The sequence below is a fragment of the Oncorhynchus mykiss genome, chromosome 26 (genome assembly GCF_013265735.2).
Source record: "Oncorhynchus mykiss isolate Arlee chromosome 26, USDA_OmykA_1.1, whole genome shotgun sequence".
Taxonomy (NCBI): domain Eukaryota; kingdom Metazoa; phylum Chordata; class Actinopteri; order Salmoniformes; family Salmonidae; genus Oncorhynchus; species Oncorhynchus mykiss.
Window position 1 is genome coordinate 19471005 of NC_048590.1, and position 16012 is coordinate 19487016.

Sequence of the window (16012 nt, forward strand, 5' to 3'; positions counted from 1 at the left end):
ATGGCTGAAGTGACCACACAACCCGTGATTGGTGCTGCCCGTACCGCTCTTGATTGTAATACCCAATAAAGCAGCCAGAGGATGAGCGAGCACAAAGCCAAGGTTAATGTGGAGATGGAGGGTGGCGATACGCACACTCACACTTGGCGAAAGGGACCCTGATGTCTTTTCATTTCCAATGTTCATCTTGTTATCTGTAATTGTTAAGGGATGATATGAAAGAGTCAGAGGCGCTGAGTAATAACCATTTGTGTGGCAGCCCCGCAAATTGATGCTTATGGTCCACCACAGACGAGCAGAGGTCGAGGGAGAGAGGCTGTGTGTGGGAGGAGAGGTAAAATGCAACACAATTAGGAAAATGGTCATTACATAATGCAATTTCGTTGCATTGACAAATCATGTGGTTTTTACCAGGCAAAGGTATTTGCAATGAAGATAGTAGACTGCAGGGCCCTGAATACAGGCACACTTATAGTGCACACAGTAATGATGTGCTATTATTATTAGTGGATGTGAACATAAGATAAGTCATGAAAAGAATATTGATTTAAGAATTGGCGCTGCTGAAATCCCAGAATTCAAAGGCTCTGTCACGACTCCCGCCGAAGTTGGCTCCCCTGCCTGTTCAGGCGGCGCTCGGCGGTCGTCGTCACCGGGCCTACTAGCTGCCACCGATCCCGTTTCCCTTTTCTGTTAGTTTAGAATGTGAGTTGCACCTGTTCCTATTTGTTTTTTCTTGATTTGCTCACCTATTTAGGCTTGTGAAGCCCGCCCTTGTTTTTGCGGGATTATTTTGTGTTCACGTTTTGAATCGGAGGTGTTATTGTGCTCCGGACCGTGTTACCCTGTGTTTTGGGTTGGTCAGTGTTTTCCGCCCTGTGTTTTGGGCATGACCCTTTTGTGCCGGAATAAAGTGCATTTTCCCGTGAACCCTCTGCTCTCTGCACCTGATTCCTACCTTCCACTCCTAGTCATCCCTGACAGGCTCTTCCATTAATATCATTATTGCCAATGCTCTACTCCTTTACTCAGACCTAATGAGGTTAACATACATCTCTTGTGAATTTGCCAGTGTAATCATTATTCATTATTAGCAGGTCTGATTACTTTAATGTTGAGTTATCATTTAGATAGTGCTATAACACTATACTTGCTACTACTGAGCCTGATCCACAATCCTCTCTCCTCCAGTAATGCATAGTATCCAGAGCTGGTCTTAGAGCTGGTCTCAGCTGCTGCTGTCTCCACCAGTGGAGGAAGTGTGGGGGAAAGGTCAGTCTAACTGAGGAAGTGAAGAACAGACAGATTCTAAAGGTCTGTGGCATTGTCAGGGTGTCTGGGAAGGAAAAATAAGAACAGTGGATGTGGTTGACACATACTGTATGTTTGTTCATTCGGGATTAGTTTGACAGCTGTGATGTCATAGCATAACACTGGAGACTATGGTGGGCTTTCTGGAATTAGAAATCATATTTGCAGTCACAAATATTTTGACTTGGGGATCCATGTTAGATTCCTCCCAGGTCTCTGTGGGGAAGAAAGCTGTGATCACTGAGGGAAGCCTGGAGATATAATATAGAACATGGTTTTGCAGCTGCAAACACAAATTAGATGTGGATAAAAATAGATACATATAGAGGGAGGAGATGGTTGTGGTCCCAGATGATATCAAATGTGTGTATGTGTATGTGTATGTTTGTGAACGTGTGTGTCTGTGCGTGTGTGTGTGTGTGTGTGTGTGTGTGTGTGTGTGTGTGTGTGTGTGTGCATGTGTGTTTGGTTTTGGTTTACTATCCATACACTCTTCTCCCTTTATCCTAGTTAAACCACACATCCATACACTCTTCTCCCTTTCACCTAGTTAAACCACACATCTATACACTCTTCTCCCTTTCACCTAGTTAAACCACACATCCATACACTCTTCTCCCTTTCTCCTAGTTAAACCACACATCCATACACTCTTCTCCCTTTTCCTAGTTAAACCACACATCCATACACAACTCATCTCCTTCTAACACAACCCAGAGGCTGCCTTCTCCTCTGCCCTGTGCTTTCTCTTCCTGGAAACAACAAGGTGACAGGAGGATGTCCTCCTACCTCCTCTGTGGGCGGTGCTGCTGCTGTGACAAACAGCAGCATGACGGGCCATGTGACATGGTGGACAAGTAGCTGATGGGCACTCCACGGTAGGCTATAAACCCTGTCAATCTCCCAGCGTCAGCCACCTCCAGTTTCCTGCTCCGCACAGGCAGCCTGGCCATTAACATTTCACAAAGTGCACCAAGCCACATTGATTATGAGCTCCCACAGCTGGTTAGCCAGATAATCCCACATCCCTCCTGGCAACGCGCTCCATTCTCCACACCTTTATTAATGGTCTATTTTTACATTGCGCTGTGTAGCCAGTGGGGGGCGGTATGGGGGTGGTAGGGATGAGACAAAGGAGGTCTCCAGGGTGTCTGGAAAAGGTCAGGGGAGGTAAAAAGTCCTGCAGTCCCACCGGGGCCTTGAGCCCGGCCTTCCTACTGACTGGCTCCCACTCAAGGCCCCCTCTTTACATAGAGCGAGGACAGGAGAGTAGAGGAGAGGAGAGAAAAAAGTGTTTTCTTATATCTCCCCTACTGATAGTTGGTATTTAAGGAGAAGAGCTTTCTGAGATTGCTTTCTAGCTCTGCATATGGATGTGGCGTTAAGAGTGCTTACTGACATGCGGAGGGGTATCTGGGGAGGACTGCATGATGCAAAGAGAGCCTCTCCAATTAGAGGCTCCTCCACATCACCGACACCTGGTGGCCTGGTCCATTCGCCACGTCAAAAGCTCCTTCATCCCTCTCTCCTCTCCTCAGCCGCTGCCGCTACGCACACCCACATCCACCGACTCACTCCCCTCCGTCCAATCACCTTTGTGCAGATTCAACCCATGCCGCTGAAAGCAAGGGCGACATTAGTTTCCCTATTTTTCTCTCTCCATAATAAATAAAGGCGCCACTCTGTGTGGTTTTTCTCCTGGAAATTGACGCCTGTCTCGTCAAATGTTGTGAGAAACAAAACACAGTTCTTTTCAAGCTGTAGGCAGTGTTCATATGAGTCTGTGTTTCATGTGTTTTCATTTGGGACAATACAGCTTATCTGTCAGCTTCTTGTTGTACTTCTGTTTTCTTTGACACAATGAGTAATACACATCAAATGAAGCACTCTGCTCATCGTGTCATTATTCTGTTTGTCACGCACCCATCGGAATGAGCTATTTTCTTCTCGTGCCGGGTCCTGTGTACTCCATTCTCTATGGAATTGGGCCCTTTAATGAATTATAATGTTTGAAAGTACTGCTCTGAAATGACCTCTGCGATGTTAAATTGAATATCGGTGGCTACATGAAACAAAGGAAAATGTTGACAAAGTTGTCAACAACATTACTGAAAAAGTAACTTGTACGGATGGAGGGTGGATTTTCCACCTTCATTTAGAACGGATGATAAATGATGACATTGCCTTGACTGGATGCCAGAATGAGGGCAAGAATGTCTCATCCAGGCCAGATTAATGGAGGCCTCGGTATTATCAGCCTGAGGTGAAATATTGTTGAGTCTTTGTCCATCATTAAACATTAATAATGGACAGAGTGCTTGGCTGGTCTCATCTGTATCCGGGGAGGGGGGGGGGGGGGGGGGGGGGGGGGGGGGGGGGGGGGGGGGGGGGGGGGGGGGGGGGGGGGGGGGGGGGGGGGGGGGGGGGGGGGGGGGGGGGGGGGTTGGTTGGTTGGGCAGGCTGCGTGTACTGGGGAGGTGAGGACAGAACGTCATGACCCCCCTGACATCCTCCTGTGCCACCTAAACACTGTACAATGCAGGGTGTTGTATTATTTTCCCTTTCCCAGCATGCAATGTGGTTTAAACCCTGCACGGTCAAGGTTCACTAGTGTTTCGATAATGTCCTCCCACTGGCCAAACCACACAGGGTGTGAGTCGCATATGGAGATATGTATAATTTTCCTATTTCCAGCATTCAGCCTGGTTAAGTGGACGCGGCTGCTATAGACTTTAGCCTGCTGTGGTTTTCCTGTCATTTAGATGCCATTTTCTTTCTTTCTCTCCTCATCTCTCCCTCCCACTATCTCTCTGGGGCCCTCTGACAGCTGTAAAGGCTTGTATCAAGGTGTTGACCTCCACGGCGCCAACGCCCCCCCCCCCCCCCCCCCCCCCCCCCCCCCCCCCCCCCCCCCCCCCCCCCCCCCCCCCCCCCCGCCTCCCTCTCCACTTGCTGAAGCCTCCCGCCAGCTCTCCCTCTCAGACACGGCTATCTGGAGCTGATCCTCAGCAGCAGATAACAATGTCTTTTATCTATGGGTTACCAGCACAAAGGGACCTCTGCATTGATCAAATGCCAACCAGCTGATGAGTCCTCAACAGACGGCTTTTACGCAGGCTGCGTCACCGCCTGGGGAGAGGGTGTTAAACGTGTACAGAAAACACAACGCTTTAACTCAAAGGTGTCACAACTCTTAAACTACCTGCAAGAATTGTTCTGGAGCATTAATGAAGGAAGATCGTTTGCCAGCTTTAGCTGAAAGTACCAACTCCACTGCTGTCTTACCCTAGCACAGAGATACAGTGCCTTGCAAAACTATTCATATCCCTTGGATTTCTTCACGTTTTATTATGTTACGAAGTGGGATTAAAATAGATTTGATTGTCATTTTTTGTTAACAATCTACACAACATTTATTTTTTTATTTTTACATTTGTTAAAGATTGATAGGAATTCAACCACTAAAATATAGTTGTTGCGTAAGTATTCACTCCCTTTGTTTAAGCAAGCTAAATTAGATCAGGAGTAGCATTTCAGGAGTTAAATTTGGCTTAACAAATCACATAAATTACATTGACTCACTCTGTTATTAAATAGTAGGGGTTGACATGATTTTTGAATGGCTAGCCCTTCACCTGTCCCCCATGCATACAACATCTATAAGGCACCTCAGTCAAGTGTTGCATTTCAAGCATGTATTTAACTACAAAGACCAGGGAGCTTTTGGAAAACCAACTAAAGAAGGGCAGTGATTGGTAGATGGGTAACAATAACTAATCAGACATTGAATATCTCTTTAAGCACGGTCAAGTTAATAATTATGCTGTGGATTACATATTAAACCACCCAGACACATCAAAGATACAGTCATCCTTCTGAACTGCACTGCAGGACAGGACTGGAACTTCACAGGGATGTTACCATGAAGCCATTGGTGATTTTAAAACAGTTACAGAATTAAATAGCGATGATGGGAGAAAACTGAGGATGGATCAACAACATTGTAGTGACTACACAGTAATGACCTATATGACAGAGTGAAAAGAAAGGGGGGGGGGGCACAGCATAGGGATACACTTTTTGGCCTAAATGCAAAGACGTTTGGGGAAAATCCATCACAACACATCACTGAGTAATTGCCTCCTTATTTTCAAGCACGGTGGTGGCTGCATCATGGTATGGGTTTGCTTGACATCGGCAAAGACAGGAGTTTTTCAGGATAACAAAAAACAGGATGGAGCTAAGTATAGGAAAAATTCTAGAGGAAAACCTGCATCATTCTACTTTACAACAGACACTGGGAGAGGAATTCACCTTTCAGCAGGACAATAACCTACAACACAAAGCCAAATCTACACCGGAATTGCTTACCAAGAACAGAGTGAATATTCCTGAGTGGACAAGTTAAAGTTTTGACTTAAATCTGCTTGAAAATCTATGCAAGACTTGAAATGGCAATCAGGCCATGATCCCCCAACATCTTGACAGAGGGTGAAGAATTATGAAAAGAGTAATGGGCTAATGTTGCACAATCCAGGTGTGGAAAGCTCTTAGAGACTCACACAAGAAGAATCATAGCTGTAATCGATGCTAGAGATGTTTCTAACATGTATTGACTCAGGGAGCTGAATACTTAAGCAACAACTACACATTTTTTCTTCCACTTTGACGGTACAGAGTATTTTGTGTAGATGGTAGCCATTTTTTTTTATATTAAATACATTTGAATCTCACTTTGTAACACAATAAAATGGGAAGAAATCCAAGGGGTATGAATACTTTTGTAAGGCACTATGAAGCATCACTGTCTGAATCACTGTAGTCTGTCAGTCCTGCTGTTGTTGTCAGATTTAGGTGTTGGGGAAGCCCAATTGAGCACACAGTTAATGGAAACGGCATACAGCGAGATAATGCCATCAATTCCACTCCGGGTCCCATCAATTCAGCCATTACGACCTGCACTAGTCTAGTCCGTCTTTGATGTACTGCCATGCTTACGTGTGCATAACCACACAGGATTTTTTTTTCTCCCTCTCTCTTCAGATGCTGTCAGAGGAGCGTGTGCATGACGGTGAGGATATGTACAGTATGCATGTATGAGTTCATATGTGCACATCTCCGTCTATGTTAACACGCCGTCTGGAAGTCATCTCTTGCGACTAGATGTCCTTGGCATGAATTAAAGCTTAGCTATAAATCGGGAACCTGCGGCAACCGAGGGATTGGCGATGAATGAGAATCGTCCCTTGTGGTCTGAACAGTCTAAATCAACATTCACCTTCCCCTAGTATCTGCTCTCTCTCAGTGACTTGCGCCTCTTTGTGTTCCAGGCTGACCTTCTCGAGGAGAAGGCATAAATAACATATGGGGAAGGATGCAGTGACCACCAAAGCTCTTGGGGATTCAATGATCAAGGATGCTGCCGGAATAGCAAGCACTTCCATCTCCCAGAGCACAAGTGGCTCTTTGGACTTTATAAAAAGCTCAATGGTGCTTTGGTTTTTGTTCCATGGAGAGAACAGATACATTAACATTCCACCCACTTATAATGCCTGTATTGAGATCTCTGATTAAAAATGGTGTCATTTTGTACCTGCCTAATACTGTGGGTAATGGTTTGCCATAGAAATACGTTGTGGAGCATGATATCATCTGTGATTATACTTATCTATGAATTGAGTTGCTATTCTCATCCCCTTATGAAAATGTCACAAATGACAGTGGAGTTCTCACAGTGGGCTCCTCGTACAAACACGCATCACTTTTGCGGCAGTTTGTCTTTCTCTCGTCCCGTTGGAGGCAGCAGGAAGAATTGACACAACAAAGTAACTCTTTTGGTTCTTTACCATTGATTTAGTTGAATAACTCATCTATATCTCCTGCTGATTTCAAGCTCTAAATAGCTGTATTTGGGTGCTTGCCTTGCAATCATTCCACAACAGCATGCAAGGAACTTGTGTAATTAAGCTCCACCATCCTCTGTGAATCCCATCCAGGGAGTGGGACTTTAATTCTCCACTAATTGAGGCCATCGCAGGGGACAGACAAGGTATCAATGGCTCCTTGAGGGTTGGTGGACTGCTGAGAAGGAAGATTAAAGTGGGTAACTGGTTCTCCACAGCGGAGTCAGACACGCCTACTCACCACCAACCCCCTCCACCTCCCCCCAAGGTGCTCATATAGGAAAACCCGAGCCTCCCCAAAACAAACCGTGCAACATTGGCTTGCGAGAAAGTTAATGATTGTTTATTCTTTGTTGTTCTGAGAAGTAGGGGAGCAGGTGGGCTGATTGATTGGCTTAATTTATGCTGATATCTATTGTAATTGTTACTGTTGTTGACAGCTGTTCCGTCAGCTCCAGTGAGATGGTAGACCATAGGGAGCTAGAGGCACCCGCTGATGCTATGTCTAATAAGCGGATCCATTTGTAAATATGGTTTATTTATTCAGGAGTTATGAGAGGTGTGTATGCTTTATTTGCTTTGCGTTTTGCCGAGCAAAAGGGGCTAAGCTAAGGCATGCAGCCCCATCAGAATTGTTTCCTTAGTTTTTGGTGACAGTTGTTTTGTGTGTAATAACGTCGGCAAATAGCGGCGCTGCAATACCTCGTTGCTTTCATGCTCACTTTACCAGAGGTGATGTGAAAAGAATTGACTGTGAGGAGCGCCTGTCGCAGGACGCCGTCACGGACGCCGTCTCCCACTTTCCCCATTTCGGTGACAAATCTGACAGCTCTGATGCCGCAGAGATTCAGGTAATGGTTTGCTGCTGCTGTCTTAGGGAGTTGTCTTGAGTTATACCTGCCTATCACACGTCTGCATGAGGGATCTTCAGAGACGCAGAGAGTCACAGGCTGCTCATAAAAATAGCTCCTGTTCTGTTCCAAGTGTTGTAAAGCATCTCCTGTCAATGGTTTAGGGTTTAGTTTAGATGCTGCCTAAGCCGCATCAAGCAGGTTCCACATTGTTCTATACTTAGAAGAATGGCTTGTCAGAAGTCATTGTTTTCCAATGGAGGAGTGCAGAGGTTCAGAAAGGATGCAAAGCTAAAGGCTTGTTCAAATGTGCAAAAATAATGACAAAGCTTAATCAAGTGCAATACATCAACCTAAAAGATATGTACAGTTGAACAGTGCATGGTTCATGCACCACATACAGTAGGGCATGCAATTTTGCCAGCTTAAGGTTGGTTCTCTTTGAAACAGCGTTTGACTAGTAAGCCAAGTCATTTTGCTTGCTTGTTTGAAGCTATGCTAGACCCTTTATGATGTATTGAGGTTTCTAACCTTGGCCAATTACATACACATTCTCTCCTTGTTTTGCTATGACGCCGGAGAGCAACTTGGCCCTGCAAAACAACACTTTGTTGCTTTGTTTGCACAAAAAAAAAATGTCAGCCTTGTGTGATTCTTGTCTTGCGTGCTAATGTTTCCCCTTAGTGGGCATGGTAGTGCTCCATTTACCTATTAGATCACTGGCACACCAAAATGAAGCCCGTTTTACCCTTATTCGTCGGGGGGTAACACTTGGCGCAAGAATGCTCTTGTGCTTTTTAAAACCAGTGTTTTAGGAATTTATATCAAATGGAATCACACAAACACATTCCATACAGATGCTTGTCAGAAGAGGCCAGACATTAATGCGGCATAAAGTACAGTAGTGTGCAAAGGTTATTATTATCAAATGGATATTATACCAAACAGGTGGCATGTTATCCATGAAAATTCTGATCCACAGTAAAGCCTATCAGAGATAACATGCCTTTGGTGAAATCTTTGAAATTTTGACAGCTGATTTAATGGCTGTAATAAAAACCAGAATCTGTGATTTGTTTCTCAAATATTTATAGCTTATCTCTGGTTGACTTATTTATCAATTGTTCAGACAATACAGGTCACCCTGTGCGAAGGAAATGGTCTACTGAGAAGAGGGGGTGGTGGACTCTGTCGGGAATGTGTTTTTTGGTGAGCATTGTCCTCTGGTGGACGGAAAAGTAATAGACATATTTGATAATGGAGGGCCTCCACCCGAACGCAGTCAGTGCCATTGTCCCCACATTTTCTCTTTATCCTTACACAGGAAATGTTGCTCACTGTACAGTCAGATTCAACGTTAATGATGTATCCAGTGCTTAATCATAAATGGTTGCCCTGACCCGTATGTGCCCACAAAATGACGCATTGTTGTCAGTACTGTAGGTGACCCCAGCGTTTGTATTACTATGTAAAATAAATGTATGCCCTCCAAAGCCATGCATCTCTAGGGATGGGGGGGGGGGGGGGGGGGCTGTCTTACAAGTCGGGTACACATCAGCACTTTGAAATACAACAGCGGAAATGGATCCGCTCACAGCATTACATTGATTAATTCAAAGGTGTCAAAAGGAAGGTCTTCCGAATGTACATTACGACAATTTAAGAGTCATGAAATTCTGCAGTGTGGCCTTGGAGCAGGAGAGGGAAGGCAATGCCAGAGAGAGAGAAAACGAGTGAAGGAGAGAGAGAGAGAGAGAGAGAGAGAGAGAGAGAGAGAGAGAGTGAGAGAGAGAGAGACCAAATCCTTTGCTTCTACTTTGCTGCCGTTTCCTCTGCTCAAGGTCAGAGAGTGCTCTGCTCGGCTCGGTGGCCGCAGCTGGTGTCTACGGGGATGTGGATTGTAATCAATTCTAACATTTCAAGGGGAAAATGATGAGAACGAGTCGCTCAAAGGAAGATAGATGAGAGAGGGCCGCCACAAACATACAGATCAATAATATGCATAGCCCAAAGGACAAAATACAATAAATAACCGTTTTAATCGATGAGCTTGAATGGGATTGGAGTGGAAAGAAAATGACAGTACTCTGAGGAATGTGCAGCGGGTGGACACAAACAGAAAGAAGGCATAGACACATCTGGCTTTCATGTTGATATCAAATGTCTGTTAGAAATCAAATATAACTGATCTAGAGAAGGATTCACTACGAATCCAGATAATTAAACTAGGTTAATAACATTAGATTTACATCATTTTTTTTTGTGTCATTTAGCAGAAGCTCTTATCCAGAGCCACTTAGTGTCTCCTTCAAGTTACAGTAGTTGTTGATGCTGTTAGGACACTATTGCATAGTCGCTGTTCAGGATATCAATGCACATTCAGCCTTGAGTTTGTAAATCTACTATAAGCAATGGCTTGGTTAATTGCCATTTGAAGAAATTATTGTTTCAACCTTGTGCTCAGATGTTCATTGTGATATTGTAGAGTATGCTCGTAATCCAAAGTCATATACAGGCAAGGCAACAAATGTGTCATGTAACATGCTCCTATTGGGTTTTGTAACCATGGCCATAGAACCAATTTAATTGATACAAGACCACGCCATAAATCACAAACCAAGTCACATTAACCTTATTATCTCATGTCATCTCGCTATGACAACCATGAGAAACAGAGTGTATCGGCTTTATAGAGGTGTACACTCCATGTGGACAGATCGCCTCTTGGATCCACTCCGATCTGCCAGTCCTGACTGACTACCACTACATGGGGTGGCTCTATGGTTTCCGCTGCTCTCTCATAGCCCTGTCTTTCTGTGCTCAATGCAGCGAGACACTCTAATACCACTGGATCCCCCTATGAGGGCAGTGAAGCATAGGTGTCACTCCACAAAACCGGGTAGCGTTTCAGACAGGAGGGTTAATGCTGCGAGTCAACCGCTACAAAGTTGTGAAGGTTCAGGAGTCAGGGCTCAGGTCTGGATTTGGAGGGTACTAGGGAGGGTGGGGGTGAAAGGCTAGAGGGGTGTTGGGGGGGGGGGGGGGGGGGGGGGTCTGTGCTGGCTTCTGATTCAGTCGATGTGATGACGGCATAAAGGCGGGTGAGAAGCTGTCAGTTCCTTTGAGACGATAATCCGAGAAATCTTTGCCAGTGACAAATGGGGCGATGGAACCTGCCATCTTGAAATTACAGAAAAAAAATGGGCAACTTCACCTGACAGCAACAAATGAGGCGTGTGCCTGGGCCCCTGCACAATCACACAGATCTAAACCCATCTGATGCCCTAATCCCCCTGAAATAACCCCACTGGGAATATCAGACAATATCCACACACCCTGTCTGAGAATGTGTGTATAAGAGAAGAATGTGTGTATGTGTGTGTGTGTGTGCGTGTGTGTGTGTGTGTGTGTGTGTGTGTGTGTGTGCGTGCGTACATGTGCACACACAAGTACGTGCTCAGTGAACTCTGTCAGACATTGTAGATGGAAGAGGTGGCATTGAAATATGACAGTTCTCACTTCAATTGAAGTCTGCCCGTAGCCTGGGCGCTGGGAGACACAGAGAGATCACTCTCACATAGAAAAGGAGACGCTTACGGACAGAGCTCTGTTGAAATGTGATTAGAGTGACTGTCAGAAGTACGCAGCTCTCCAAAGCTTCACCTCACAGGGAGCTCAGAGGTGACTGCCTGAATGAGGCTGAAGGATTGTGGAGTGTGGGGGTTACCACCAACATACCACTTAGCCGGAGTTGGTCAGATGGCAACTTGTGCTCCACTGCCTTGAGAAACACCCACGACAACTAACTCAATGCTCAATATGAAAGTAAGAAAAAGACTGTCGTTTTTCAGGTTCTTTTCAGACCCGTTTGGATGCTGACAGAGTATATAAAGAGATACAGCACCATGTTCTTTGGAATGAATCATCTCTACGGTGTATTTCTAAATAAATTAACTGAAGTACACAATGAGGAGAAGTAACCAAAGGGTGCACTGTAACGCTGTGACAGGTCTGTATGTGGGTGGTGTTGTGAGTGTTTGGGGAGGATGGATTTGACAGAGAGCGGGCTGGTGATCATGGATGAAACAGAGGGGCCTGTTATTCACAGGGCCATGACAAGGCATACATCCTCCCATGAACTGAGTGAAGAATATAGCCGAAAAACCTCCAACTCCATCACTACCCCTGAAAATCTACAAAATGGTTGCACTGATCCGCTAGGTGTTTATAATTCACCCTGTCCTGCCTGCCTCTCAGTAGGACTGTAAGCGTGCAGTGGAAATGAGGGGGGATTCCTGCCATCATGATTCAGGTTGGATTGAGAGAAACGTGTTGATTATACCCAATCATCCCTCCCGCTGAGTGTGACACAAAAGTATCAGGAGCATCGGAGAGGTAGGGGGAATAAATCTTGTCATAGTTTTATTATAAAACATTGAGAAAAAGTAAGAAATATTACACTGATCATGCTCTATATTACAAGCAGCTCCCCTCTCAACCAAAATGTGTTCAGTTTCTCAGATCCAATGAAACGGTAATAAATTACACTTTTCCTGTTTTTGCAGGTGAAAAGACAATAGAGCATACAACAACTGTACAGGACATGGAAAATAAGAAGAACACATGTAGAATTATGCAAGGCTGATGAAAAACGCACGTAAAATCAAATATCCTCCTACAGTCCAACATGACATTTGAACGTCTATTTTGAGAGCATTCGTTCAACACCATTAAACCAGGGATAATTCACACACACAATTCACCGGGAACGGAGGCTAATTGAGTGGTTTTATAATACAGAGTGCCATTCCCGGTGGAAACCAGTTCATAAACGTGACCGTGGAAGTATAGCAGGAAAAGCAGAGGGAACAGTCAAGAGGCCATCTTTGACCCTTTTGTGAGTGTAGGTTGCAGGGATGCTGTTGAGGCCTGGTGAAGGCAGAGGAGGAAGCTGTGGTATTGGAAGGAACGGTAACCTCCCGTGATAATGACAGTGTTAGCTGTGAGCAGGTCAGAACCAGAGACAGAGAGAGCCCTGGCCAGCACTGCCACCGCTCAGGAATGTACTTCACAATCATATCAGTCTTGCTCTTTCCTTCCCTCTACAACCCAAGCCACTGATGGAGAGAAGGCTGAGGAGGAAAAACAACTCCCTGGTCATGAGTGCCCCTGACCTGACCAGACCAGACCTCTCTCCCTCTGTGTGGGGCCATCCCTCTCTGGGGAGCATGTGGAGATATAGGATCTTTATGATCGACAACAAACAACATCCTATACTCCAGCCACGCTCTTCCTGTTTCTCTCCCTGCTGGCTGGAAGTAAGTCGCCTTTGCCATCTGTACAATTGGCTATCCCATTGCCTTCCACAGGGCCACTAGTGCAAATGGGATTTACCATAACGTAGCTGCGATCTACAGTATTTCATAGCACTAACTGATGCTAAAAATGAAGGTGGGGGTCACGAGAGAGGGAGAGGGGGAGTGGAGGGATGCTGACATTTTCTCAAACAAACCAAACAGAGCTGGCCTGGATGGTGAGAGCAGGGGCAGAGTAAACAGAGGGAGGTATGCAGCAGTCCTTTTCAGAGGCATTTGTTGGTCTGCTCTGCTCCCCCCTAAAGCCTGTCTGCTCCCACCACGCCAGGCTCTGTGACTAATTAGCATTCTAAAAAAGTATGTCGAGAGAAAGTCGACAACCTCAACCCTGGCTACCCCCCTCCTCCCACCCAACTATTCCGCCAACTCTCGCCCACCACTTCTCTCCACATCTCCCACCTGGCCAGGCAGAGGAAAGAAAGCATCTTCTCTGACCCGGCCCCATTCACAGCTCCCTTTACTAGCCTGCAGACATTGATTTTCATTAATGAGTGGTGGTAGTCTGGGGGATCCTCTGTGGCTCTACCCAGCGCTAGTTAATGATTTGGCATCATATCTACCCGGTGTGAAGGGACCTAGGTTCAGTGCTGCTGGCCCAATATACAGAGGATGTTTACTTATCATTATGATGGATGGGGGAAAGAACCTACGGTATCCCGGCAGCTGTCAGCTTTGCACCAATATTTTCACAAGACACTTGGAGGATACATTACAAAATGGGTAAGCAAATGTTACTTTGTCATACACAAATAGGCATGTATTCACGACATGAAGATGTCTGGAATGTACACATGTACTGGAAGTGCTGCATCTCGTTACACAGTAAAGCACCAATTGTGAACCATGACAGATAAGAGGGACCAGGCCTGACAAGTGCATGTGAGAGTTGTGATCAAGTTTGAACGTTTTACATATACGATGTACAGTCTAACGATTGAATCTGCTGAGCTTTCGCGGTAGGCATACCTCTACATGTAAAAGAGCTGGAATCATGGTGCACATGCAGCACACAAAGCCCATGGTGCACTTGACAAATGCTAAGTAACGTGTGGGCCATGATAACTTAAAATGTCATCGGAAACCAGACACCTTTAAATATAAAAAAAAAAAAAACATTTGTGAGCTAAAAATGCAGATGTTCTTAGAGCTCTTTTGATGTTGACAACGTCTGGGCGTACAACACATGCATTTACACAGAGAGTGTCCTGCAATCATTTGTTGCACTGTATTTCCAGTTATGAGAAGACGCTGCTTTAGCATGAATGTCTTTGCCCGCATTGCCATCGTTAGCACAACGTGTCCACAAACATGGAGGTGATTCTCTTTTATTTCGCTAATCACTGTTAGTCAAGTACTCCAGGAACAAAGACTGCGCCTCAGTTCTCTTATGCATTATGGCCCAAAATGTATTTTTGAACCACAGTGTCCTTTAGAGTTGTAGCGCATATTATGCCATTTCCCTCCAATTTGCAGCTAGAGGCTCATGGGAATAAGGAGTCCTCCAATCTTATAGCTTTTTTGCCATTGCAGGACTTGCAGCACTGCTGTCCGTAGAACTTGTGATTGCACACACTGTGCTGAGGAACCAGATGACACCAGCTGAAGAAGTCGACACAAGACTGCTCGCCTGATGGAGAGAGGATCAGGAGGATAGTGTTAATAGACGCGAGACCAGCAGAAATGTCAGACAGAACTTTACAATTGTTCCTACGAGTGGCTGAATTAGGTCACCTTTGAACGTTGGCGCAGGAGCAGGAACGTGGGCAGGAGGAGCAGGACAGAAGTGTGTGTTGCAGGCCCGGGATGTTACGGGTCTCTGGTGGTTCAGGCATCCAGCTGCAGGACGTCCCTGTCTCAGACACTGGATAGAACGGGACTGTACCCCTCCCCCACAGGATACAGAACACTGAGAGAGAGAGAGAGCGAGAGAGCGAGAGAGAGGTGTTGAGGATTGCGCATAGAGTAGATTACGAATGCATACACCATGTCCTTTACCTCCAAGCTATGTCTAGGGAGAGGAGAGAGAGAGAGCCTACGTGCATACAGACATCACAGGCCCGCTGATCAAGGGGAAGTCACATGTCAGACTGTAAGAGGTTGCCTTGGTAGATACTACATACATATACATGAATATCACCCCCTTTGGGCCTAACAGCAGAGCGAGAGAGAGCGAGAGGATGCTTCACTAAATCCATATCCATTCAACATGAATCCCCATCATGTCTGGGAGAACAGGCAGGGTGGATGGAGAGTGGATATGCGTACCTGCTGCCAAGGAGAAGAGTACCAGCCCAGGACCACAGCACTGGCTGTCCTTCCTGGGGCGACAAGTCGAGGCTCTGGGCACGGCCCCCTGCTGCAGGTCTGCTGGAGATCCCCAGAGGGTTTGGGAAGGTTCCTGCACCTTCTCATAGGGAAGTCTGTGTAGCCCCCCTGTGAATCCCTCTCCCCACAACGTAGCTCTCTCCTTCTGACCCCTGGGCCACAGGATGTGGAGCACTGCGGAGAGAACGGCCAGAGGGGGCACCATTAGCAAAAAGAGAGCAGAGAGAATAAGACGACGTGAGAACCC

The 16012-nt window shown here is 45.8% G+C and overlaps 1 protein-coding gene across 1 annotated transcript in view; it reads right to left on the reverse strand.

The window, feature by feature from the left end:
• Nucleotides 1-12467: 12467 nt before the first annotated feature.
• adamts18 (ADAM metallopeptidase with thrombospondin type 1 motif, 18) overlaps nucleotides 12468-16012 on the reverse strand; it is a 52814-nt gene continuing 49269 nt past the window's right edge. The window contains exons 20-22 of the mRNA XM_036964090.1: nucleotides 15706-15939; nucleotides 15172-15346; nucleotides 12468-15067 (exon numbers count right to left, since the gene is read on the reverse strand). Coding sequence (XP_036819985.1) covers nucleotides 14922-15067; nucleotides 15172-15346; nucleotides 15706-15939 — 555 coding nt within the window. The 3' untranslated portion in view covers nucleotides 12468-14921. The remainder of the gene's footprint in view (nucleotides 15068-15171; nucleotides 15347-15705; nucleotides 15940-16012) is intronic.